The sequence below is a fragment of the Fragaria vesca genome, linkage group LG5, assembly GCF_000184155.1.
Source record: "Fragaria vesca subsp. vesca linkage group LG5, FraVesHawaii_1.0, whole genome shotgun sequence".
Taxonomy (NCBI): domain Eukaryota; kingdom Viridiplantae; phylum Streptophyta; class Magnoliopsida; order Rosales; family Rosaceae; genus Fragaria; species Fragaria vesca.
In genome coordinates, this window is record NC_020495.1 from 15,916,555 (window position 1) to 15,944,031 (window position 27,477).

The 27,477-nt window shown below is 36.3% G+C and overlaps 4 protein-coding genes across 4 annotated transcripts; 2 read left to right on the top strand and 2 right to left on the bottom strand.

The window, feature by feature from the left end:
* Positions 1–421: 421 nt before the first annotated feature.
* LOC101298130 (autophagy protein 5-like) lies at positions 422–5,024 on the bottom strand. The gene is made up of 7 exons (XM_004299849.1): positions 4,891–5,024; positions 4,613–4,804; positions 4,446–4,535; positions 4,235–4,322; positions 2,874–3,002; positions 2,401–2,529; positions 422–1,203 (listed from the first exon to the last, which is right to left on the bottom strand). The coding sequence occupies exons 1-7, from the start codon at positions 4,996–4,998 to the stop codon at positions 884–886; spliced, it is 1,056 nt and encodes a 351-aa protein (XP_004299897.1). The 5' UTR covers positions 4,999–5,024; the 3' UTR covers positions 422–883.
* A 1,119-nt stretch (positions 5,025–6,143) lies between these two features.
* Positions 6,144–6,947, bottom strand: LOC101298425 (cx9C motif-containing protein 4, mitochondrial-like). Its single transcript, XM_004299850.1, has 2 exons — positions 6,830–6,947; positions 6,144–6,560 (listed from the first exon to the last, which is right to left on the bottom strand). The coding sequence occupies exons 1-2, from the start codon at positions 6,931–6,933 to the stop codon at positions 6,455–6,457; spliced, it is 210 nt and encodes a 69-aa protein (XP_004299898.1). The 5' UTR covers positions 6,934–6,947; the 3' UTR covers positions 6,144–6,454.
* Positions 6,948–7,093: 146 nt separating this feature from the next.
* Positions 7,094–13,472, top strand: LOC101308097 (protein EI24 homolog). The gene is made up of 11 exons (XM_004301445.1): positions 7,094–7,206; positions 7,286–7,351; positions 7,661–7,811; positions 9,601–9,653; positions 9,993–10,127; positions 10,227–10,290; positions 10,381–10,466; positions 10,558–10,640; positions 11,060–11,136; positions 11,222–11,337; positions 12,320–13,472. Exons 1-11 carry the CDS (start codon positions 7,094–7,096, stop codon positions 12,468–12,470), a joined length of 1,095 nt encoding a protein of 364 aa, XP_004301493.1. The 3' UTR covers positions 12,471–13,472.
* A 5,209-nt stretch (positions 13,473–18,681) lies between these two features.
* On the top strand, positions 18,682–25,514 carry LOC101298711 (magnesium transporter NIPA2-like). The gene is made up of 9 exons (XM_004299851.1): positions 18,682–19,061; positions 19,184–19,240; positions 19,342–19,432; positions 19,506–19,666; positions 19,779–19,906; positions 20,025–20,162; positions 24,326–24,418; positions 24,844–24,949; positions 25,065–25,514. Exons 1-9 carry the CDS (start codon positions 18,887–18,889, stop codon positions 25,172–25,174), a joined length of 1,059 nt encoding a protein of 352 aa, XP_004299899.1. The 5' UTR covers positions 18,682–18,886; the 3' UTR covers positions 25,175–25,514.
* Positions 25,515–27,477: the final 1,963 nt, after the last annotated feature.

Genomic DNA, 27,477 nt, shown 5'->3' on the forward strand with positions numbered 1-27,477 from the left:
TGCGTTATTGACCTTCATGATGGTGAATAATGTAATTGGGGCACAACAACAAGATCTGACAAAAAAAGCCATAAAGGAGGCAAGATCCTTAAAGCCTGTAAGCGCCTTTTTGGACTACACTAGTTTCATACTCACTAGCTCTTTCATTTTGTTTTTCGTTTTTTGGTTTTTTTTCGTTTTTCGCTTTCCCTTTTTCTTTTACTAATAAATTATGGTTAGTATCTTTTTTGGTACTTAATCGGTTCATCATTTGTTTTGTGAAATGGGATGCTTCATTAGTGGATAATCAAGTAAAAAACAATGTAAAGATTCTGCTTTGCTTTAACTGCAGCATTTGCAGTTGTCCAAAAAAAAAACTGCAGCATTTGCTTGCTTGCATTTGACGCAATAGCATAGGACTATCGGCACTTTGAATGAGTTTCTTAGTTCGCGTGCCAAATTGTCTAATCTCTAATGCAGGTTCATTGTTAAATTAAGTTTCTGGGGTGCACCAAGTACAGCAGAATAGGGTAGAAATCATGCTTCCCGGTTTACATTTTCCTTTCTGTCATAATACGAATGAAAACAATGACCTTCATGAGATTGTAACGAGAATCAAACACTGGTCATTATTAAACAGAAGGTCGTAAAATCAAATACATGGAATCACTTGTAAGCTTGTTCTATAGGTTTATCCAATTCAACTTAACAATATGAGTTGTTAAGATCCAAACACAAGGAACTTATCTGAGAATATGACGACCCAAAACATAAGGCAAGTTGAGGAAACAAAAATCAAGTGGATGATGGAAATCTATGTATTCACAACTTAAGTGCTGTACTTGTGTTCATTAAGATGGATAACATGATTGCAAAATGCCACCTATGACATAGTATTATTGACTTATGGTACTTTCAGGTATACACAAATATGAAGGAAGTGCTCTGGGTGCATTAAGTTGTTTGCCACCCAAGAAAATGGTATTTCCAGTTTCGGTTCAATACCTTGTATACGGACCAGCTTGATTTCAGGCTCTTCAAATTCATTACTAGCCTTTACATGGTCATCCTCTCCGGCTTTTTTATCATCACTTGCATCTTTGGATGGAACTCTTTGCTCTTCCTCACCACCTACTGTCAATGATTCAGCACTGCCCAAGGAGTTGTCCACAAAATAATCTGGCAGAAGGCTTTTCACAGCATCAAGTAACGTGAAGCATCTACCTGCAGTGCAAGATCAACTTGGTGAAAACTTAGTAATCAGTTTCATAGTTAGATTGATAGCTGCCATATAATGGTTTTTTGTTTAAAAAAAAAAAGGGTCTCAAGGTTGGATTCAAGGCTAAGAATTTGTCTAGCATAAGAATAAACCAGGAAAATCTGACTTTTGTCTGCGCAAGTGCAAATATGCATCAATGCTTGTAACTGAACTATCTTTCATTGTTCTCATATCCATACTCCAGAATGCATTGGCCCAGGAATTTGTCTAACTTAAGAAAACAAGGAAAATCTGAATTCTGTCTGTGCAAATTCAGATATACATGAATGCAATGCAAGTGATATCAATTTCTTCAAACTTGAAGCACAAGATACACATCCTATCCAAAGAATAGAAAATAGAATGAGAGCAAAACTCTCATTTTCATCAGCGAAAAAGAAATAGAAGAGCATATAATCAAGTTATGAACACAGACACATGGACGGATATATAAATAGTTTGTTTCTTACATCACATACCCATTTATTTACTCCATGTCTATTGTGCTGAAAAACAAGCTTCCACTTAATACATAACACAGTTACAAAAAATACTTGCTCTCAGTCAAGCTCAGGATTCTGCGTATGATAGCATTCATAACATGCAGAGTCTTTCTTCTTGTTAATGCAAGCTAGTTGCTGACGCTTAAATTCAGGGACATGTACCCCAAATAGAGCCTTAAATAGAACCAGAAAGAGTGACTAGGACTTCGTTCTTTTTCATTTCAATAGATATTATTTTCTAACAGAGACTATGCTCGTTAAATACTGTATGTTTTCAGCAGAGACCATGCTTGTTACAAATGATCACAAGCACTATAACCCTACTTACTTATATTAGACATGAAAAGTAAGAATATAAGGTGGGGAGAGGAATCCATTCCAAGAGAAAGCAGATCAAAGCAGATCACGGGAGCACTACGGAAATAACTACGGGGTTCTCCCAGAATCCAGATCGACACATATTCCACAAGAAAGTTCATAACAGGTTTTCCTTCTGTCTATTATGACAAGTGACAAGATCAGAAAAAAATTGCACCCTACTCCAATCTAATGTAATGAATGATCACAATCAAAAAAATGAAGAATAAAAGCGTTGAACTCACCGCATTCACATGTTCCCAAGGTTGTTTCTTCGTATAAGAAATAAATAAATTGTCTTACCTTCTCCTTGTATCTCAACAGGCCGGTTTATGTAAGAAACTTTATCCCAACTATCAATAGGTGGTGCATCTTCTAAGTCATCAAAGTCCTCACAGACATTCCAAACATATAAACGAACAGGAACTCGGCCTAAGAAAACCAATCAAAATCAAAATTTTAATAGAAGAATGTTACGAGTTCTTTTCACATTTTGCAAGTTGACAGAATAATAAATGAGTGTAGCCTAACGTATATTCAGAATGCAGAAATAGAAAAGTCCAAGTTTGAAGGATCAAAACTGATAACAGGCCATTATCTGAACAATAATGAAATGATTCATGCCAGCACCTTTAGGGAACACAGATACTGAGATTGGGTGGGCTTAATATAAGCAATGAAAAAAGAAGCCATGAATATGAATGATTGCCAGGAAGAGGACACAGTAATGATGAAATTAAGCAGTTAATTTAGGTGTCAAACTAAAGTATGCTCACCTTGCTTCACCTGCCCAGAAACATCAATTTCACCCATACTCGGTCGGGATCTTGGCGAGCTCAAGTTTACTTCACCAACTGCTCCAAGCTTAAGCTTAGAAGATACACATAGGTAGGCTTCCAAATTACCTGTAATGCAATGTGTATTGACAGTGATGAATCACAGAAGGCTCTTTGACAAAATCACAAAATTATGACTCAGATATTCACTACTTCCCCTGGCAAGATGAACAATAAACAAATAAATATGCATACACACACACAAGACTGTGAAACGGGTACGAGGGGCTCCTCCACTTATCTCAGAAGTTTTTTAGGTTACTTACTTAGCCAGGCTGAATGCAATGTCATGACCCGGCTATCATGTTAGTATTGTAGAACTAATTCTAATCACCAAGTGAGCGTTTTCTTAACATAATAACAAAATAAAACTGTTCAATGCTTGTCAGTTTGATAAATGAAAATGCAATGATTCATCTTCGAATTAGAGTTGGTGAATAAACAACTAAAACCTGATTAGACTAGTAAATTAAAGGATATGACAACTGATTTCTAATATCAAAAGGTTGAACAGAAAAAGTGTGTGTGTGGACATTATGCTAAAATACCAAATCCAACGTAAAGCAAAATGCGCACATAAGATATTGAAGTTGACCAGAACATTGGTACATTAAAAAAAAAAAAAAACATTTACTGACCAAGCTTTAAATACCAAAGTTTCAAGAATTGGTTCTCTAAAGTAACTTCTACAAACATTCAAACAATAGATTTGGATGAACTATAATATTAGTGTAAGAGAGTTTGTCTGAATGCTAAGATTTGAAATGTCGATTTGCTAAGTTTCCAATTCAGATAGAGGACGATGTTATAACTTGACATAATAAATACAGAAGTATTAAAGATGGATTAGTCACAATTTTTTTTCATCTAACCTAAATATGAATTTTCTTAGCATCCATCATGGAGCTGCTACTTCCGAACGAGAAATAAAATAGTTTTTAAGACAACAAAGTCGGACTAGAAACATTTGTTAAAATTCATGAACAATCTTTGAGAAAAAATTAAAAGAAATAAGAAGTAGGATGAAAAGAACAATAAGGTCAAAAGGTTAGGTAATACCTAGTCTAACAAAAATGTGGCAAGTAAGGAAAGTTTGCCTGGTGAATGCTTTAACACATCTCTGAAGTCTGAACTTTAATACATGATCATGAGTACAATATCAGTTTACCCAACTACTCAAATAGAATATTGTTATGGCCTTCTCGGAAAGTTGCATTAGCTATTTAGTTTCTACTCGATTTTTTATTTTTATTTTTTCGTAAATATGTTAACTCATAATTGTCAGCAATTAGCAGATATACCATTTAAGACAGAGCGCCAGAGCTCCACCTGATCAGGTTGAGACATGCTCATCACATTCTTGCAGCTTCCATTGATTATATATGCTGCCTGCAGTTGTAACTAAATACTATGAGATCTCTGCAATGTATGTAACACAAACAAACTTTCCAGTGGGATTGTCTGAGCCAATTGCAAATAGGAAGAACCGATATTAAAGAAGCGCTCGCTCACCTCTTTCAAAGAGTTGATATAGCTCCACTTTATGCTATCTTCACCTTCACAAGGGATCAATATGTTTCCAGGATATCCTCTAAAGTGCACCTACAGTTTCATTTAAAAAATAACTTCCAATCTGAAGCAAAAAGAACTCCAGGGATCAATTGAAAGAAAAAAGATACCGTTAAATTCCAAGGTCTCTCAGGTTGTGCACAGAGAAGATCAAAAAGAACTCCAGTTGGTATATACCACTTCAAGGGCAAGCCTCGGTAGTCGAACCATACAGTGTCGACACCAGGAGGAAGGGCGGACCTGAAGTAAGGCTTTAAGAGGGAGCCCAACAGCGGAAGGTATCCAAGACGAGGAGCTAAGATCTGAAACAAACTCCAGTCATGGATCAACCATGAAAATCCCTAATTTTAAATAACACGATGATGATGCGATAAAAAACAAAAGGTACCAGGGCGGGTGGGGGAGAAGGAAGAGTCGTCACTTCGGATTCATGGAGATGAATCTGCAAAGGAATTGCTCCTTCCCATACAACCCTCTGTGCTTCCTTCTCCATCATTCCGATTTTCTGTTCTTTTCTTCTTCTCGTCATAAAAACCCACCCACCAATTATATACGACTTGAAAACACCGCATCATATCAATATCTCCTTTTAGAAACTTTAAAATATGTATTTAATTTCAGCCGTCCGATTCACCTATCTCTCTCACGGTCACCTGAAAACACCGTAGATGAAAAAGTCTTTATATCATTGTTTTTTTTTTTTGTTTAAAAGTCATTTTATTGATCATGAAACGGTAAAAGACTTTAAGAGTACATAATACACCGCAAGAACAACAATAGAAGAGAGCTATGCAAAACAACTTATATGACATAAGTCATTTTAATATTGTAAACCCTAAAATATACATTATGATCAATAAATCGTAGCTTTTAGAATCATCTGAAAACAAGTTTAAACCTAAAAATACTCTAGATGGAAACTAAAAATATATTGGCCCAATCATGATCAGGCCAGCCCCTAACAAGCACCATGAAAGCCCAAGAGAGCCAGAGCCCATCAACCACCATCCACACACCTAGTCAACGTCGCAAGGGAGCGGGCCGCCGCCGCCTTCGGCAACTACACCCACAACGAAACGATGAGCATGGAAGATCATGACCTTCACTCACCGACTAGAGTCCAACAACCACCGCCACCGGCAAACACAACCGCCAACCGCAAACCGGCCAAAACTTAACGGACCTGCAAGCCGCGAAAAAACTAGTGACCACGAGACCACCGCCGATCTCTGCTTCAAGCCAAGCTAATTCCAAAAATTCTCAAGGCGGATGCCTTGTCTCTAGCCCGTCTAGCACATTTAGATTTTCAACTGCAATTTAATATTTCTTTTTTCTTGTTATTTTTTCCATAAATAAGTTGTCACATTTTGAAAAGAGCATCAAGTTTTTTTAAACTCAAAATATCAATTTTTTTTAAGTATGAACCGGTATGATTATGCTCAAGCCTAGATTAATGACAAAATATCATATCATTCAAAGGCCAGAATGTCACATATTACATATCTTCCCGTGTGATTAGCACAAGTATGAGAATGTGGTATGCACCGTATGCTAGCTTCAGCCATTGGATAAAGCAGTGTTCACTTATTCAAAGCAAGCCTAAAACTTATGACAAAACATATGAATTAGACAAAGTCCTAATTGAAAAGAAATTAAACTTAAATTTTCTCCATGCCATTATAAGAGGTCTAAAACATAAATAAAACTCAAACACATACTGCTCCTGTCAGTCCTGTGCTTCAAGCGGTAATTATTAGCCTTTCAATTTACATCATATACCACAAACTTGCGACGAGTTCAAAGCACCAAGAAACAAAGAAAATTAATCAGCAATCTTGTGGCACCTAGTGGGGAGTGGTAACCAATATCAAATGTTTAGCTGATCTTGAGTATTTGCCAGGAAGATTACAGATGGAGAGCTACACTAAGTTAATGAAACCTGCATAGCCTTTTCATTTAGGTTTTGTTTTCAGAAGCCCAGAGAGAGAAGCACAGTGTGTCGAGTTGTAATTACATTTTTCGCAGCAAGACTGTAGCATTTCAATAACCTTAAGGCACCTGGTAAATATGAACAGAAATCAAATAAGTAATGAACAGAAAATATTTGCTTACCCCGTTGAAATAAATGTTATAGTTTAATGGACACAAAGAATTCATCCAAGCCAAGTTTTAAAATGCGAGCAGATCGAGAGCCAATTCTAATCAAAGTGAGAATTGAATGAGATATGAAACTGAAGGTCGAAGATTCAAATATGATCCAAAAGCGCATCATATTTGAAAGCAATAATCATGACTAAACCCCGATGTGAGTTTGATGGTGAACTTACTTGTGAGAGAGAAAGTCATTTTTGGAGAGGCATGCTTGAATCAAGCACGCTTCTTTCTTACACGGCTCCATCTCCACCGCCTCTTTGCTCTGCCGCGTTCCCATCTCTCCCAGATCCACCGCCCTTTGCTCTGCGCCTCTCTATTTTTTATTTATAATACACTACGCTGACGTCAGAGACGTGGTGGTGGGCCCATCCATTATTTTTCATTAAAAGGTCCATCCTCGCTTGTAGTTTACTAGGTTAAATAGGCCGCCTGAATTAATGGGAGGAAGAATGGAAGGTCTGGGCGCAAAAGGGAAGCTAGCGGCGGTGCTTTGGGTTGAGGGCTTCAGACAAGCCTGTTGCCTTCACCGTGTGCTTATTCTCTGCCACAGGTGGGTTCCTCCCCGATCGTATCGTGTGCCTATTTGGGTCTCTCTCTCTATCTGAATTGGTCATATACATGCCTGCCAGGTCCAGAAAGCTTCTGATACGCACGGGACAGTGTTTTCTGTTGAATGGTTTCATTTTCTTAGGAAGGTAATCTCTCTCTCCCTCTCCTTCTTCTTCTGTGCCTGTTTGATTTGGACAGTTCGACTTGCAAATTCAAGTGCATATAGTTCAAGGATTCTAGAGACCAGTAGAGTTGACAATTCTAAAGGACTCTAGCTAGCTACAACAGACACCAAATTTAATGCTAACCTTGAAAATACAAGACTCTGTCAACCCATTTGTAAAGTGAAAAAGTAATCATTAGCTGCTTTTGAGTGTTTCACTGGAAGCACCACATTTCAGATCGTACATGTTTTCAGTCTTGGCATTTATATTTCTCAAACGGTTTCTGTGCAGTATACTTATCCTTAACTCGTTCATCATCCCAGCTCTACACTGGATATTGCCTGCTATGTGTCCAGAGTTTAGTTCTCAACAGTTATGCTCATTTGCTGGCATTTGGGAATTTTATTCCATCTTACGTCATGGACTCGTACAGCTTTTTTATGTAAGTATTCAGTTGATACCATTTTGATTTATGTAACCACTTATATTAAAAGTTTGCAATCACTTGGATTAAATTCTATTACCTATTTTTTTTTTTTTTGGGTTTACAAACAGAGCCTAAAAGGCTCAAACAAAATTCTATTACCTGTTTTTATAGTAGGAAAATTATGGGTTAGGTAGTCTTTCTGTATCTGATTTTGTTATTTTGGTTTGAGAATGTGTCATTCTAATTGTGCACTGTGGTTTTCTTCATTAACTTCAGCTTGTTTTCATGTAAGAACTTCATTTGTTGTAGTAGAGTATCATCTAATCACAAAACATGTAATCATTCTTACATAATTATTCTCACATAAATCCCATTCCCACATTATCATACTCAAAACACTAAATCATCTAATCACATCATAGAACTCCCCAACTCGGGCATCGCCACTTTTTCCCATTTGTTTCATTAGGTAGCATAGTTTTCGATGTTTCTCCAGTACCTTGGAAGGATCATGGTATGAAAGCATTTAATTTGCAACTGTTCTTCAGAGCTGATTGAATAAGGGACAGATAGATTATTGTTGAGTTGGATCTAAATGATATATTTTATAGATAATTAGATGGGGAGTTGGCACTATAGGGATATTGAAATAACAAGATGTACATGAAAACATAGATTTTGGGACTGTGTAACTTCCAGACACTTGCCCCTTTTTTTTTCCTAGTCTGTTCAAACTTCAAAGAGTTAGAGTCACTTGTCCTTGTTTTTTGTTGTGTGTGTGTGTGTGTGTATTTATTTCAGTATGATCAATTAATCACTTGTCATTTTTTACCAAGCTGATACCATGGAAAAGTAATGGAGTAGTTTGCTAGTTAATGGCTCAAGCTTTTGTATTCCTCTTTGGATTACCACTAATCTACTATGGTAAGTTATACAGTATACTTACTGCCTAGACACAAGGATCAAAAATAAACACAAGTTTAGAGCTTATAACAAACAAAATTTATAGGTTTGAAAGAGAAAATTATGAATTAGGAATGCCTCCGAGGTTTCTCACCGAAATTGGGCTTCACACCAACATTCCCTTCTCAGAAAAACTCATTTTTTATTCATCAAGACATGCTTGTTCTTTTGGCAATTACACTTATTATACTCAAGCAGATGGCTCACATTAACTATCAATAAAGACTCATTCATAGGGAAGAGGGCTCTTAGACTTCTGAAACAAAGAAAATCAGGAACAAGAGGATCACCAAAGATGTTTCAAACCCTCTATATTTCAAAGACAAAGGTATCAAGAAAATAGCAACACAATTCTGATTTGATAAAAAGATTTGTGTAACTAAATTTCTAAGCCTCAGCCTATGCGTAAACTAATAAGAACAGTTTTTTTATTTCCTCTGCATCAGTGCTTGACATGGTACAGATTCTTTTGAAAGTCTTTAATACCTTACATTGGCTGATTATCCATTGTTTTTCTACTTCAATAAGAATTATCTACATAATTTCTTCACCAATTACATAATAGCTAGCTAGCGACCGAGGAAAAAAAGAATCACAGATTTCTGAAATTTTCTTTACATAGGAACTTTATCGGACTCTAAATTTAGTGTGGGTCAAATGGTCTTCAAGTGGACATGCTGATGTCTACCTTGCAAATAACCTGTATAATGTTCTGATATTGCTTTTCGTGTCTGCTGTGGACACCTTGGCCAAATTGTGAGATAATATGTTGAATTGTGAATACTTTTATTATTGCACTGGAATTTATTGAAAAAGCTACTTGTTCTCTTTTCTTTTGTAGGTAACTTGGTTGTATCCATTATATGTATTCAGCTTTATCCTGAGCAACATCTGGTACTTTACATATATACCTCCTTCTTCATATTTTTATCCCTATATTATTTAGTTGTTTTGTATTGGTCCAGAGATTTTTGCTTAACCAAAAGTACAGTACACATCTGGAAATCCTATTAGAACGACGCTCTAGTATTTTTTTATATTTTGGATGTCCTTTAGTCCAATTAGTTGTTTCATGATGCTATAATGCTAGTATGTAGCTTATCATAATTTAATTTACTAGTTTTCATATTTGCATAGTATAGCATATGTCATGATATGTTACGGTCTGGTGCTTTTTTATCTTTCCATGTTCAAGTATTTATTCATTAACACCTACAATTAATTCCACTGAAGGTACAATGATATTGCCAAGTATGGATTTTATGCAATGGGGAGACCTGTGATTAATAAATTGGATCCTGTCAGACAAAGTGATGTGTTAACCTTCCAAAATGCAGCTGGCCTTGAAAGATCAACAGACCTAGGATGGTAATTAACTTAAGTGGGGTTGATGATTCATAAGCCTTACTTTGTGGCAAACAAATTCTACCTAAACTTATGTTGCGTGTTCATCTGTGGAATCTGCAGGGTCATGATTGGAATAGGAGAGCAGGTTTATTCAGTGCTTCTTTTGAGCTGTTTCTTCTTAGAGGTGATATTTATCTTTTAAGCAGTATTACTTGCTTTGTATGTGAAAATACATGTTTTTTTGGAGGATGATGATAGAGTGATGGCTGTGCAGGTATATGTGACAGGTTTTATACCATATGTAGGCAAGGCATTAAATTTTCTGCTTCTTTCCTGGATGTATGCCTACTATTGTTTTGAGTATGTGGGACATGTAACTTACTTTATTAATGTGTTCCAGTTGTTAACTTCCTATATGCATGTGTTCTAAGTACTCATTTGAACTTTTTAGGTACAAATGGAATTTCTCTGAAATCGGTCTGGACAAAAGGCTAGACTTCTTTGAATCTAACTGGGCATTTTTTGCTGGTTTTGGTAACTACCTTTCTGGATTTCAGTTGATTCCCATGTTGAAGTCTTATTGATGTTAATGGTTTTTGGCTATTGTTTATTTTAATGTTTTTTCCTGCCTACCGTATATGCTAGCTAATTTCACATGGAGATGATGCTGAACCGGCTTTAGTTAGGATAGGATTTTGCTTCTGCCTTTCCTCTTGACCCCTGATTACTTATTCTTAATTAGTAAATGTGTGATTCCTTAATCAAGTGCTTAAGTTATTTAGAAGTCAGAATGTGGTCAAACTGTATTCTGTGGTCTATTTTTGTATAATTTTAAAGGAAGAGATAGATTGAGAAAAATGGAGTACTCGTATGATATGATTTAGGGACTTTTCATATTACCTTGCTTCAATTTTACATGTTTTGGGGTATTGATATCTTCAATGGCTCTACAGGAAGCCCATGTGTTCTACCTCTTTTCTTTTTCTCACCTCTTGTGAGCTATGGGTGTATGGCTATACTCTTTCCGTTGGTATGTTCAACTGCTTTAGTTTTTTTTGTTATCAATTAGCTTCTGCCGACTTCTTTGAATCTATGGTAATGGTAGATCTTTTCAGTTTGTTTTGACAGCTACAGGCTCAGAAGCTGAGCAACTTATTTCTTCTCGAAAAACAAGCTGGGGTGACGAATGTTTCGGACGGCTTCAAATATTCAAGGCCGCAGATAGTTTGTCGTAAGCTATCCACATTACTTGTGATCTCTGTGTTGATGATTTATTTTTATAGTGGTAAATGGTTTATTCTATTTAGGGAGGGTGGGTGGGGGTGTAGAAAAAGACACATTTAACTTCTTGCATAGGTCCAAAAGAGCATGTTGAACATACATGATAGAACTCTGAAATACGCACATCTTCAACCCAAATTGGCTACAGAGGACAGGATGGTGGCCTTTGTTGACTTTTGTTTGGTGCAGCATTTGGCTGTTTGTGAAAAGACATTCAAAACATTTTTGTTAACAAAGAATTTAAAGCATGCAAGTGTTTTAAAAGAAACAAAGGACTCGTATTTCAATGAGTTGGGTTTCCTGCAATGCGAAAATTCATGAAGGGGTTATTTTTTCTGTCGAGGCAATGCACTTTTCTGAAGAGAACTTTGTCTTTTTAGTTTTGTGCGCACTCTCGGGGAGTCGGGATCTAAATTATCCCCATTTCTTGAGCAGTTCTATCAGCAAGATATCCTTTGCATACAAACCTCCAAATAAGGCCACAAATGTATAGCATTGGGTCTTCAATAATGTAAAGGGAGAGGAAGCAGAGAATATCTTAGAGGGTTCACTTCCTGTGCCCTTAATTTCGTTGGACTGAAATGCATTAGTGATGGAATGACCTAGTTAGTTCTGCTATTTTTATTCTCTTTCTGGGTAGCAGCTGAGTTGTTTCTAGGCTAGTTCTTTTTTTCTTCTTTTTCCCGGCCGTGGTCCTGTTGTTCGCCGCTTTTACTTAATCCTTTTGTTTTGAGTAAATTTTCGTTTCTTATCGAGAAAAAATCTTAAATACACAAGGGTACGAGCACATTCATGTATCTAGGTCGACACTTATTTTTCCTGCTAATATTAATGTATTCATCCACAGGTTATAGTAATGAATAAAACAGTTGATAAAGTTTTAGAAGTTGTGTTCTTTTTTGTTTCCAAAAAGTAATAAAACTTCATTACAGAGAAGAGAATGGACAAGAGATCAAAGAAGATGAGAACTGCAACATAGTACTCGTTACCTTGTCTGCCACTGCCTTCCCATCTAACGGAATGGAAGAGGGACTAAGCTATAAAATGGATCGAAACATATATCCAAGTACAGATCTGATGTAGACCAAACAGCTGCATAATTCATTGTATAATGAATGATCATTATACAATGAATCAGTAATAAATGGAACAATCTTACATTGTTCCAGAATTAAGTATTAAGTACTTAGTATTAAGTATGTTATTTATTAAGGGTTAGTGTTCGATGCCTAGAGGGGATGAATCTGCAGATTAGCCCCTATAAATAAGAGTTGTAAACTCAGTTTCTAGTAGTTTTATGATCAATCTAAGTTTACCCTCACTCTCCTCTTTCTCTTCCCAACCCCTCTAATCTGATATTTAGAAGGTTGAGACGTTAATCTCTTCCTTTTCTTACTTCCGCTACGCCAAGATCTGTTCACCTATCTTTCATAGCTTTTCCATCGCTACTCCTATGCTATCTTAAATCCTTCTGTTTTTTTCCATCCATAGGACTCAAAAGGCAGAGAACATAGAACCAAATTAACCAAAAGATTGTCCTTCCATTTTGCCAAAACCAAACTTAATTTGACAGAGAGAGGGTGTCTCCATTCTGGATTTTCTGTTTTTAAATTTTGAATTCTTCCCTCTTAAAGTGGTTAATTACCGATCTGAGATATAGTATACACGACACATTTTTAACATTTAATTACGAAATCCCAACAGAAAAATTACTCACCTTACCAGGTGAAAAGGGAATATAATTCCTTCCGGTTCACAATCCTGGATCATATAGTAATTATATAATTAGAGAATCTACAAAGTTCACTGAAACTGTAAGCTTCAGAGCTACATACTTTAGTACAAGAGTTGATGGAAATCCAATAATTAAGCTGTGCCAACCATCAATCAAATATATAAGCATTACCCACAATGCCTCAGAAAATCAACAGAACCTCATGCAAAATCTGAAAGAAAAAAAAAAAAAAGAAAAAAGCGTAGTGAGGTTTGGATGGAAAGAAAGAAGACAAAAGTTGAACTGTTGAAGAAGTTAGCTCAAAGTTGAAAAGCAAGAATCTGAAACAAAAGTTGTTATCTATCTTCACAGACTGCTCTTGTAATTTGCTGCTATCTTGGGGCATTATGGCACACTCGGCCCAAGTGTTTGTTCAAATCCACATCAAACAAGGCCTTGGGTCTTGTGGCTGAGGTTGATGCTTGAACAGTTAATAATCAAGTCGAAATCAGCCCAATATGTTTTGGAAGTGAAATAAAATTACCTTTTTCACCACGCGTGTTTTAACCCAGAATTGCCTTGTAATTAAGTTTTTTTTATTCATAAGCACAAAGTTATAGCACTCCTTGCCAATATTAATATTTTTTCCTGAATTATAAAGCTTAATTGTATTTTATTAACACGTGCCTTATATAAGACATGCTCTAGGTTGTGTAATATAAAAGCTGAACTTTTGTCAATGCGAAATGGTGGTCTTGAATTTAAGGACTATTATTTGGCTCCTATTCGTGTAATGGAAAAGTGACATGTATAATTGGCTATACAAATCTTTGTGTTCATTTATCCTCATTGATCTTGCATAGGATGCGGTTGTTGTCGTTATTTCCCTTGCAATCAAAGAGACATATCCAAGGACAGAAATATCTGTGAGAAGGTACCTTAATGCATGCATAATCTCAAAGGTAAGTAGAAATTGTACTATATGGATATAAGCTTTGCAAGTTTATAAAATATTATCATCCTTGTATTTTCCAATGGAAAAAAGTTGTGCATGCATTACTCTGTATTCATTTGTTTTGGGGGTATAATAAGTTGATGTTTTGCATGTTTTGACAGGATAAATTCCTCCAAATCTGTTCATTATGTAAGTTGGATGGTTCAAGTTTGTGTACATACACAGTAGATATGGCCAAAGCTGCGTACATCAACAATATCCCCAGACACCATTGAAGTGGTCAAGTTAAATCAATAAGCTAACACAAATGTATGGAAACTGCATTTGTAATATATTGATGTAGGGATTAATCTAGTATGCGATCCCTGCAATACATGTACACTGTCTTTTCAGTCTTATACAATACATGTACAGACCTGTAAAACTGGTGTTTTAGCATGTAGGGATATTATTACTTGCAGATGATCTAAACACTTCCAGAAAAGAACTAGCTTTTATGCCAAAATTTCACCAGAAGGTCTATGGTCTTGGACTCTTGGTTACTTGGTGGAATCACTGAATGTCTTTAACAATAACTCTTTTAGTTAAAATACGAAAACACAACAAAAAAATAGTCTAACAGAATATTTTTGTGATGAAGTAACTGTGCACAAAATAGACCCTTGTATTCCTCGTATCCAAAAAAAAAAGAAAAAAAAGACCCTTGTACAGTGAGTGAAACTCAAAACTGGAAATGAAACACGGAGACGTCTAGAATCTACCCAGAGGGTCGATAACCTGGGCTCTCTGGGGCAGGTGTCAAGGGCTGGTGGTGACACGTGTAGACGTCGTCTGTATCTAGTGTAAATACAGGGATGTATTTGGGGGTCAGGGTTAAGTTTGTTCGGGTAAATACGGGAAGATGTATTTGGAGAGTCGGATTTTGTTGTGGTGTTAAAGAAGACTTGCACTATTGTTAGAAGAAGAAGGAACAAGATTGAAGGCCTTTTTGATTCAAATGGGGTCTGGTTTACTGATGCTAAGTCAATGCAGAAAATTGCAGTTGACTTTTTCACCGATCTCTTCTCCCAACCTGATCTTGAAGATATCAGAATCACCATTCTTTGGCTTTTCCCCTACCATTGATAAGGTTAGATTTGATGAAACTATTAAGCATGTTTCCCTTCTTGAAGTCAAAAATCAGCTCTTTTTTCTATTGGGGTTTAAAGGCTCCTAGACATGATGGTTTTCCTACTATTTTTTTTCCAACACCATTGGCATTTGTATTCTACTGAAATTCTCCAAGTTGTGCATGATGCTTTTTGTACGAGTTTCATCCCTCCTGGTCTGAATCACACAATTATTGCTCTCATCCCCAAAATTGATGGCCCTCAACATATGATCAACTTCATACCCATTAGCTTGTGCACTGCTGTATACAAAATTATTTCAAAGATTATTGTGGCTAGAATTTGACCTTTGATGCAGGATTTGATTAGTCCTAACCAAGTTAGTTATGTGCCTGGGAGGAATATTTCTGATATTTCTGGGAGGAATGTTTCTCAATTAAGTCTGCATATCACTCTTTGTTTGATATGGCTGAACCTTTGAACCCACATTGGAGGGTGCAATTTGGAAATTTGATATTTCTCCAAAGCTCAAGACCTTTCTGTGGACTATGCTTCATAAAAAGCTCCTCACTAATGTTCAGAGAGTTGCTAGAGGTTTTACCCCTAACCTCTCTTGTCCAATTTGTCATAATGCTGATGAAACTTTACTGCATCTTTTTCGAGATTGTCCAAAGTCTATGGTTATATGGAATGCCTTCAGTAAGCCTGCTACTATTGATAACTCTTTTTCTTTTGATTGGAATGGTTGGATTCTTGCTCAGCTTCATTGACATATTGCTATCCAAGACAATATTAAATGGAAGAGTTTGTTTATTTGGAAATGGAGGAATAATCAAGTCTTTGAGCCTGAATTTGTTTTGCCTAGTTGTTTTAAGAAGCTGATATGGGATTATGCCATTGAGTGGAAGAAAGCTTATTTGAAAGCCAATGAAAATGTTATGTTCAGTTACACCTGGCATTCATGGAAGATGTCCTCTACGAATTTTTTCAAATTAAATGTTGATGGAACTAGGCTATCTCCTTCTGGCAAAATTGGTGCTGGTGGTGTTATTCGAATCATTGTGGAGACTGGATCATTGGCTTCCAAATCAATCTTGGTGTTGGTGATATCCTTGATGCTGAAGCCTGGGGCCTTTATCGTCTGAAACTTGATGCAAGGCTGAACATCATGAATTTGGAGATTGAAACTGATTTTGCTATATTGGTCCAATTGATGAACAGTTCCAACACTGAGCTTTATCCTCTTGGTTCTCTTCTTCTCGGTTGCAACAGCTTGATTAGTAAAATGAATGTTGCCAACCTTACTCACATTTTCAGAGAATGCAGTGCTACTGCTAACTATCTTGCCAAATGCAACATTTCTCATGAGCTTGGTTTGGTCTGCTTTGATAATCCTCTTGCTCATGCTGCCAATGGCGGAACTAGGTAAAGACCAAAGGGTGCCATGGCACCCCTTGATCTTTTGGTTGATGTATGATTTCTAACTAAACTGCTATTAATTTAGGAAAAGCTCGTGGGTGATTATACTTGATGGCACCCCTCTTATAAATTTGGAAACTAGAAGTGAGCAGGGGAACAAAAAGAAAACGTCTCTGCACTCAATTCTTGCTTTCTTAAATGAATAAAATAGATTAATGTCAATATGTAATTTATGTCTAATTCCTCTAAAATTTATGTATTAAGGTTACTCATATTACAATTTTGAGGACTCAATTACCACTTTAAAGATAAATAAAGACTAATGTTGTAACTAATTTTTTTTATAATATTAAGGACTCATATTACAACTTTGAGGACTAATATTACTACTTTGAGGATTCATTTTACAACTTAAGGACAAAGTTGATTCATCACATGCATTAACACATCCTAACCTTACCCTAAAATTTCTACCTATTGAAATGATAGTAATCCTCGATGAGATTTGATATACTAAAATCATTTCAGAACGTACAATTGTTTTATCTATATTAATAAAGTACCTTTGTTAATAAATTATTTCTTCAAAAAAACACGATGTACCAAAAAGATAGACTAACTAAGTAAACCGTAGAGAAATTAAAAAAAGAAAAATATATGGAAACGTTAATATATGAAAAAGAAAAAGAAAGAAAGAAAAAAAAAAAGTGCTATTAGAAAGAACCCTGAATGTCAGGAACCCTTACAAGGTAAAGAAAAGCCTTACTGCTACACAGTTTGAAGGATTTGTGACATTTGTAACTACATACTATTTAGCTGAAAAGTTTACTGGGCCACGGGCTCCACTGTGTCCCAATGTGACTCCTCCAATATCATGTATGATATCCCGAAAATTCATTAACCGGAAACCATAAGACCTTTCGCATTTTAAATATTAACTTTTCCGGGTTTCAGAGAAAGAAAAAAGAAAAAAGAGCAGGATGGAGAAGAGAACGAGTAAGATTTTTCTGTTTTGTTTTTGTTTCTTCATCAACGTTTGAAGAGATGAATTCACCCTTTAAAGTTTAACGAAAAACAGACAAAAAAACAGAGTAAGTACCGACATGTACCCATTTTGAGTCGTAATTAGAACTTCATGTATTGTTTTGATTCTTTTAGAAGATGATGTACTCATTTTCAGAGTGGATCATATTTGGTTTACTATTTTTAAAATTTAAAGAGGAGGATCAACTCTAAACCCAAAAACATTAATTTATGTTTATTTGCTCCCAAAAGACCTGGAAAATAATAAAGACCCACAAACCCAAATCGTGGTTGCGGCTACACCATCACGCCATGCCAGCCACCCGCCACCGAAGTCGAGTCTTCACCATCATAGCCATCGTATGTCAGGCCACCATCCAACACCTCCAAGACTCACCCTGCCATAATCTTTATCACGATACCAACTCAGATATAGAAATAGCGCATCCGCGTAGGCCATTCGGTTTCAAATGTCCAGTTTGCATATTGTTTGGTTTGACATAGTAGGAGTTGAGGCATAGTACACTTCCTCTGCTACATTTTGTTATAGGTTACCAATAAACCTATATGTATCTTTTCGGTTTCCTACCTTTATATTACTCTGAGTGCCTTGGGATCTTGTATTTAATTTCGAGGTTGTATCTTAAACTTGGAATCTTGCGAAACTCCTATTATCATGAATTGTTGGATTGTGTGGAGTTTGAATTATTTGAGGGAGCATAGATAAAAAGGCCCTATGCGATAAGGTTGGATTTGTAATTTTGGAAGTGTTGTTTTTTGATAGCAAACAAGGAAGAGTCATCTATTTTCAAGGTTAGTTTTGCCGAATGTTCAGAAAAAATTTCTTTGAGATGAATCCCGCAGTGTTTGCTGTGGATTTTAGGGTGAAGATCGGGATGAGTCCTGACACCTTACTAGGGGTGTGAGGTTGAGTTGTCACATTTAAACAAAAATGGACCTAGAGACCAAACTGATATATAGTTGAGGGACCAAAGTAAAATTTTAAAAGGTAGAATGTAAAAAAAGAGAGAGAAGGAGGAAAATAAAAGGCGGAGTGTAGCACTCATCAACCTTGGGTCGGAGTGAAGTCGTTATAATGGTAAAGCCCAGGTGAAAAAGAGAAAATCCAAATCCCCAGATTTAGCAGCTAACCCATCTCCGATCTACACACCAGCTGTAAGCGCCGACATTATCATCTCTCTCTCTTTCCGAGTCACAACCGAGTCAAGGCGTGAGTAATGTTAGAGTCGGAAGCAGCTTAGGGTTTCCTCTCTCAGCCATGGCGACTCAGAGTCAGAGCCCTCCGATCAGCTGGAGAGACTCGTACAGAGGCATGTCCTCTGATAACATCAAGGGTTTGGTCCTTGCTTTGTCTTCAAGCTTATTTATCGGTGCTAGTTTCATAGTCAAGAAAAAGGGCTTGAAGAAGGCCGGCGCTTCTGGCATCCGAGCAGGTCCGTAATTCCTCTCCTCCAGATTTGAAAATGATATATTTGTTTTTTTTTTTGGGTATAAATGAGGCCAAAGGCCCAGAAAGAAACATTTGAATATGATATTCTATTGATTTGTTCTCCAGGGGTTGGCGGATATTCATACCTTTACGAGCCACTTTGGTGGGTGGGCATGATCACAAGTGAGCCTCTTTTTCACCAATTACACTGTAACTGTTGAATGTGAATAACTGTAATCACATTTTAAAGAAATATTCTGACAAAACAACTCCCACTCTGACAGTGATTGTAGGAGAAGTTGCTAATTTTGCGGCTTATGCATTTGCACCAGCTATACTAGTAACTCCTCTTGGCGCTCTCAGCATAATTATCAGGCATGATAAAATTTTACACCTAAATACGGTTGCTTCCTAGGGTTGAGTGCCTGATTATAATAACATTTTGCAGTGCTGTGCTTGCACATATTATTCTACGGGAAAGGCTGCATATCTTTGGGATTCTTGGTTGTGCTTTATGTGTTGTGGGTTCTACAACAATTGTTTTACATGCGCCTCAAGAACGTGAGATTGAATCTGTAGCCGAAGTTTGGGCTCTTGCCATGGAACCAGGTAGATAGTTTATTTGCAACTATTTGTCTCTTCACTGGCTATTTGATTTGATTATACTATATATATGAAAACGAAAAAGGAATTCATAATCATTATTGGTTTTTTTTGTCAGGTTTTCTATTGTATGCGGCTCTTGTCATAACTGCAGTGTTTATACTTATATTCCACGTCATTCCGCAATATGGCCAGACACATATTATGGTTTACATTGGAGTTTGTTCGCTTGTAGGTTCCTTGTCGGTATGTGTTGCTAATACACTTTGAGTATCTTTACTGTTATGCTTGCTTTCTCCCTCTCATCCCATCTTATTTTGTGTTTGTTTTTGTTTTTGGTTTAACTAAGAAAGTCATTTGATAGGTCATGAGTGTTAAAGCACTTGGAATTGCTCTGAAGTTGACGTTATCCGGAATGAATCAACTAGTCTATCCTCAAACTTGGGTCTTCACTTTAGTTGTAATTACTTGTGTGCTCACCCAAATGAATTACTTGAACAAGGTAATCAAAATTTCTTCTCTGTTCATTTATTTATGGTTTTTGAACTTTTTTATTTAATCTTCTTCTGTATGTTTGTAGCCAAAACCTAATGTCATTTTAAACTTTGCCTCAAGTACACTATGAAAGTATGAAATATTTCATGTTCCCATTCAATCACCTGCAAAGCAGTGAACAACATATTGCATAACACATAACTCTGTGGTCCTCTTTATTGGTAAAAGTTATGTTCATATAATCATATTCCTTTTGTGTTAGTCTTAATTAATATCGGTCTTCCATTTATCCTTTTCCAGTCAATGAAGGTATTTTGTTTTTGTGTGCGTGAGTGTTTAAATTGAGCTACTTGTAGAAGTTAGCTCTTAAGACAGAAAAATACACCAAAAAAAACCTGTTGATGATATGTTAACAATCAGAAAAGTGACAGGGTCCACAAAGGGATGCCCGAAAATAGAAAAAAGTTAACTAATGAAGGATGGCACTTTGTGGAGCTTCTTCATTTGCATTCTCTGATGTTAAAACCAGCCTATTAACACAGTATATTGTGGATTCTCATCAGTGATTTGCAGACAGTTACAAAGGTCAGAAAGTTGCAATAGATGTGAGATTGTGGGTGATGCTTTCCTTGGAAGCAAGCGTAATACTGTTGTTACCTCTAATTTTTTTATTCCTCGACCGTGTTTTTCCACTTTCATTGTTAGAAACAAGACTAAATGATTTTATAAACGAGAAAGAAAACACTATATACATTAAACATTTACTCTGTTGAAGGTTCACTCAAACATTGCAATGCAGTAAATTGGTACATAATCAACAAACGACATTAAGTATTACAGTATCTAGATAGGCCAGGCCCTAGGAAGATGTGAAGCTGCCTTCCAGGCCACATTTAGTAGCCAAAGACTCAAACACCAAAGCCTTAATGCTTTCCTGTAGGGAGTCCACTATGGTAAAGTTAGATTCTGGGTCTTATAGGCATGGCTGTATTCCCTTCTTGTCTTTAGTGGGTTTAGTTTACCTTATGTTTTGAAGTTAAAACATGTGAGTAAAAACATTTCGGTCCTGTTCCTTAGTGCATGGGTTTCCACATCAGATGGAGCCATGGAGGTGCTGGGTGGAATGAGATTCCGGCTGATATTGTAAATCATATTTTATCCACTGGAAAGGTGGAAAAATGAGTAACTGTCATGACTTTTCCCAAACACCAGTTGTTTGTTTTATTTTTTCCTGAGTGAAGAGTTTTTATTTTTATATTAAATTTGTTTTCTAAACGATTTTTCTGTTAAAGAAACTAAGATATGGCTGGTTGCTGAATAAAACCAACAACAGTTTCAAATCAATTGTTTGCACCTCATTTCTGTTTGCATCAGCATGGGTGTAAATCATGCATCACAGAAAGGTCTTATATATTATTTATGAATGTAGTTGCCTTTTTTCTTATATTTCCTTTAGAATAGATATTGTAACTAGACAAGGAATTGGATGGAGTCATGTAACTAGTTATTTCCTTCAAGGTATACTAGATAGGCTTGTGAGGTTAATAGGAAAGAAATCAATTATACTAGTGTTTGATTCCTATTCATAAACTATGTAGTAAGTACTGGTAACTTTTTAATTTTATTGAAGTACTAGACAGTTCTTGGGCAGGCAACTTTTTCATTTATAATTTTCATGTTGGAATATCATTTATGCCTAATGTGGTACTTTCTTCCTTAATCTTTTGGCAACTTGTCGAGCCTTCATGTGGACTTTACCATTAAATTTCATGATTTGGAGTTCTTAGATATTTGCTTTTGTCTCAGATTATTTTTGTTATTTCCTTGAGTTCAGCCAGATAAATTAAAGATTGTGGTCTCTTTATGGGTTTGGATATTTTGTATAATTTATTTTTATGGTGAAATCAGTACGTGTGAGTTACTCCAGAAAAGGGGACTATATCCTCCTTTTTTTCTCACCAGAAGAGAAAGCCATCTGTTTATTTGTATCCTCTTTAGTGTATAGACTGCAAGGCAGCGGCAAATATAGAGATTCTCGTGCGCTTTGTGGGCTTCAGTGTTACAACTGATTTTCTAGGGATATCATTAATTCAACATTCTGCGTCCTGAATCTATGTTGTAAAGGAACAAAAGAGCATTATTCCAACCTCATTGCGTTCATTGATTGTAAAGCACAGATTTCATCGGCAGGAGCTACTGATAAGAACACAGTTTTGCAATATGATGGAAAGTATTCGTTGGGCAAGAGCTAATATTATGAAGTAGGAACTCAATTTGGCTTCTCTCTTTATGATGGATTGTTCAGCTGTCTTGTAGCATGTATCTTGACGTTCCAAAGCACTTTCAGCTGCTGCTTTTTTCTTGTCTTTGGCTTTGGGTGATGTGTGAAGTCTTTTTACCCAGTTTACCTGCTTTTCTTTAGAACGTACATGTTGAGGGTCTGTCAAGTTCACATATATAGCTGATTTGGAGCAGTCTGGCTTGTTTTCGTATGGATTGGTGATTATCTTCTTTTTTTTGAACTAGTTGAAAGTGGTCTGAATGAGAGGACTATTATAGTGCCTATATAAAGTGATGTTCCACCACTTCAAGGTTTAGAGTGATCACCAGCGAAAGGTAATGAGCTAGAGAATTCCGTTGTAGGAATTAGAGCGAGGGAAAAGGAAAAGAAGAGTCAGGGCCCTTTTTTGTATTCTTTCTAGTCTTCAACACGTCTGTTATAGTCTTGGTGGGATAGTTTACCTGTTATACTTACAGAAAAGATTGGTTGCCCTGTGGACGTAAACAAATTTGTCAAACCACCTTATTTCTGTTGTCTGTGTTATTATAATTGTTTGAGACTTGTCTATGTTGTGCTATAATATTTTTATTTTGATTTCCCATTCTAACCACGTACAGAAAATCTTTTGGCAGTACATCTGAACCCTTGCTGGGTGATGTGGCCCTGTAAAATTCCTAAACTTGTTTGTCTGTTTTTTTTTTTCAACTTTTTTTTCAACTACACAACACCCTCCGATTACCTGTTGACAACAAGTAGCAGTGAACATCATCCTGGCACCACTACCCTCTGACCATCACACGTTAAACGGCGGCATTTTCCCTCCTTGTTGGATGTGGTGTCGGGCGCCACTCTCCCTCGTCTTGTACCTATATCCTTCTCTTGTCTGTCATCCAAATTTGGCATAGATTTCTGATTGACTCTACATATGGCAAGGTCACTCATTTCAGACCTGGCAAACATAAAGTTGGTAGTTTGCCAATCAGAATTGGGAGTGGACATCGAGCATCCAATGTTTTTCTATTTGCTAATTTGTAGTAGGTCGTTTTCAATTATGATGGGGTTGTATTGGATGAGTTTCAGGACAGTCAAATTTTGGGCATTAGTCTGCAGCCAATAGGGGTTTATATTTTCGGATGTTCTTAAAGTCCAATATGTCAGTTTGATTCTTGGCTTCTTTCCACAGTTGAAGTTTGCCACTGTTAGTATTGTTCTTCTTATATTTATAAGGTGGGGTTAATCTCCACAGCTCTGTACTGTTTTCATTTGATTTAAAAATATTTGGTTTTTTTTATTTTTCTTTTTAAGTAAAAGCTCCAAATGCATTGAACATATGAATCATAAAGAATTGTTTTAGTTTTATTTCAAAAAAAAAAAGAAGGAATTGTTTTAGTTTATTTTTGTGTATATGAAAATGGTTGGTCCCATAGGATGATAATCTATCCCATTCTAAAACCTACTCCCCATGTATCCCCTTGCTATGGTGTGAGGTGACAAGGGAACTTGAAACAAGGTAAAAGTTAACATTTAACTTCAATATAACAGTGTCTCTACAATTGCTCTTACATCTTGCTTAAAAGGTGTGGACTATTCCAATCAAATTATAGAACAAGTCACCTGACAAAGAATTCTCGGTTATCATCTCTTTACTCGTTTCTTCATGTACTGTTTTAAAGACTAGAATCCATGTTTACCATCTGACTTGATGGTTTATGTTTACCATGCTTACCATCTGACAACGGGATGCTTGGTGGTTATCTGTTTGCTCTTTTCTTCATATACTTTTTTTTGAAAACTAGAACCCATGTTGACCATTTGAAGTGGTGGTTTTTGTTTTTTTAAGGGTTATAATTCATAATTATTCTTTGGATCCTTTTTCTTTTCCATTGCAGGCACTTGATACATTCAACACAGCCGTGGTATCTCCTATATACTATGTTATGTTCACATCACTAACTATTCTGGCTAGTGTGATCATGTTTAAGGTATAATTTTCCCCACTTTTTTTTTTTTTTTTCTGTTAATGAAGAAAAAAGTTGTATGTTACATCATTTTTGCTCTCTCTCTCTCTCTCTCTCTCTCTCTCTCTCTCTCAACATGATAGATGCAGATCTCCTTTTCCCTCATCATCATCATCAGTTTATAATTGTTATTAGCATTATTTTTTTCGGGTATTGGCTCCTCTCAAACCCTGATTTACAATCACTAGTGTCCATGCAAGTCGATCGTTGTTTTTTGGCGCAGCTAAAGATAAAATGTTAACTTGATTTGTATTATTTCTTTTACACTAACATGAAAAAGTACAAAAGTAACTTACAAAACTAGATCTGAAGACAATGCTTTAATCTTCAGACCAAAAAAAAAAAGACAATCCTTAATCCACATTCTCCTGATTTTACTGTACTTTCAGGATTGGGACAGACAGAGTCCAACACAAGTTATCACAGAAATGTGTGGTTTTGTGACTATACTTGGAGGAACTTTTCTTCTTCACAGAACAAAGGATATGACTGACGGTATTTATCTTTATTATTGCTATCATGAATATTTTATCATATTTTAGCATACTGCTTCATTAACTTTTTCCGTATTCTAAAGTTGTGATTTCAATATGTTATCAATCTGGCACAGGTCTGACAACATCAATGTCCTCTTTGCGACTGTCTAAGCATGCAGAGGAGGATGGAATGGATGGGGCTGAAGGCATCCCGCTCAGGCGGCAGGATAACTCAAGATCATGATGATGTAACAATTCCAACAAAGTTGCATGCTTATTTTGGGGGACCTTACTAATGCGGGCCTTTGTATTTTATGGAGCATCGTATCTATACAACTGCCAAATCATTTCTTTTTGGACAGCTTAGATTGGTAAGAATATCCTCCCCTCCCTCCCCCCGTTTTTTGGCTGGTTGGCTTTTACAGTTGCTACTTTAAGCACTTGTATACTCTTTCTCCTCACTAGGAAAGAAAGACAGTCGGCAATTGAACTTGAGCAAATAGATTATGCAGTGTATCTTGGCTAACATTTGCCAATTGCCATTCAATGAATCTCTAAAGATCATATCTTATTTCCCCTGCTCTTCTGTTATTGTGTTCCAACCATTTTAACTTGTTATTGTCTTGAAATATTTCTTCAGTCAGCAGATGCTACATATGGGTGTCATGGGACCCAAGAGTTGTAGCACTGTGCATAGTTTTGGAGTGAATCGTGCTAAATCTGCATTCTTCTCATAACTTGAAATGGTCGATTAGATTTGGCAAATCCTGGAAAAAGTTGAGAGAAACCTAGACGCCCGTAATAGTGAAAGATATTCCCAATCCTCAATAATGGGAAACTTTTATGTTATGTCAAAATTAGTGAAAGATGCTTAAATCTGCTAATCTGGGTTTGAGCCGTTATCTGAAGTATTTGCAGATCAAGAGTGTAGCTGGCGCTTGTTTCAGACTCGACGCTTTCGTAAATGTATAAATTTTGGCTCTTAAACTGGAAATCTTGGTCATATACAGACCGTGCGGGGAAACGGCACTACCATGGGCATGCAAAACACCTAGAAGAAAGTGTTCCATCCATTTCTTGACAAAAAGGCATTCATACATTTCATGACCAAGCAGTTCTCGAAGGTTTACACCACCACATTAACATAAGAAAAACTGTAAGTTTTTCCTTATCAAGATTAGAGAAAAGAGATTTGAGCTAAGGAAGGCAAGAAGGAGGACAACCATTTTGAAAGATAGATTAATGAAGGGACCAAACTTGAGAAGCAAATGAATTATGTAGAAACTGATGATCAATTGTTTCAGAGTTGTGATGACAAAAAGAACTAGTATTAGGAATGTTGGGATTATAAATTGAAAGAGTATCTCTAGTTTTAAGTATATTTCGAAATAAAAGCCAAGCAAAGATTTTAATTTTGGGAGGTATGTGCAATTTCTCGGAAAGATACAAGGCATTATAATGCGTGGGAACATCCATCAATTGAAGCCAAGAAGCAGAACTTACAGTGAAGGCACCAAAACTGGAAGGTCCCTAATAAATTTATCAGGAAGAGAAAATAGAGGGGTTGGAATAAGCCAAAATTTTATCAACAATGTGTAAAGGCAAAACATTTTGTTAGGCTTGAACATTCCATGAAGCGTTGTGAATGAAAGAACTAATTATATTCCAAGAGAGAATGGTAGCAAGAGGGAATGAGAGTATCCAATTATATTCCGAAATCTCAATTATATTCCAAAATAAAATGGTACGACCATCATCAACTATCTATATAAAGCCTTCTATTAGAATATCCCTAACATGTAGCAATCCCTTCCAAGCAAGAGAATGATGAGCTTTTTTATCCAGAGTAAGAAAGTTAGCAATTCTAAGGTACTTTTTAGTGACTAACTTCACCCACCAGTTATCTGGCCGAGTGAGAACTTTCCATCCAAGCTTAGCAAGAGCTGCTTTATTAAAAATATGAGGATTAAATTCAGTTTACCCCTGTGAGGTTTCGGGTTAACATCAATTTAGAGAGTCCCCATACTGAGGAGGCACTGAAATGAAGTTACCCCAAACCTCAGGGGTTAAAATAAATTTAATCCAAAATATGAGCAGGTCTAACCCCAAGACCACCGAAATCCTTAGGAGTGGTAACCTGATTTCCTGATTCCAAGAAACCTTGGATTGGGAATTACCCCCAGAAGAAAGATCTACATTCCTTATCGATTTGATTATTATATATGATTAAGAATACTCGAAAGATTAGACTTAATAAACCAACTTTCCACCCCTGGAAAGAGTTTGAGTCTTCCAACCAGATAACTTTTTTTGGCAGTTTACCTACAATAGAGTTATAATCACGCCAGCACACAACATTATTAATACCTAAATACTTACAAATAGAGGTTTTATGTTGGATACCTAAACATGCTTCACGTTTAATAGAAGCAACAAGATTACGATAAAAGAATATAGTTTATTTATATGATTAATTTGCTGACCAGAAGCTTCAGAGAAAAGATTCAGAGTTCGTAAAATATTTGTTGCATCTGAATGAGTAACTTT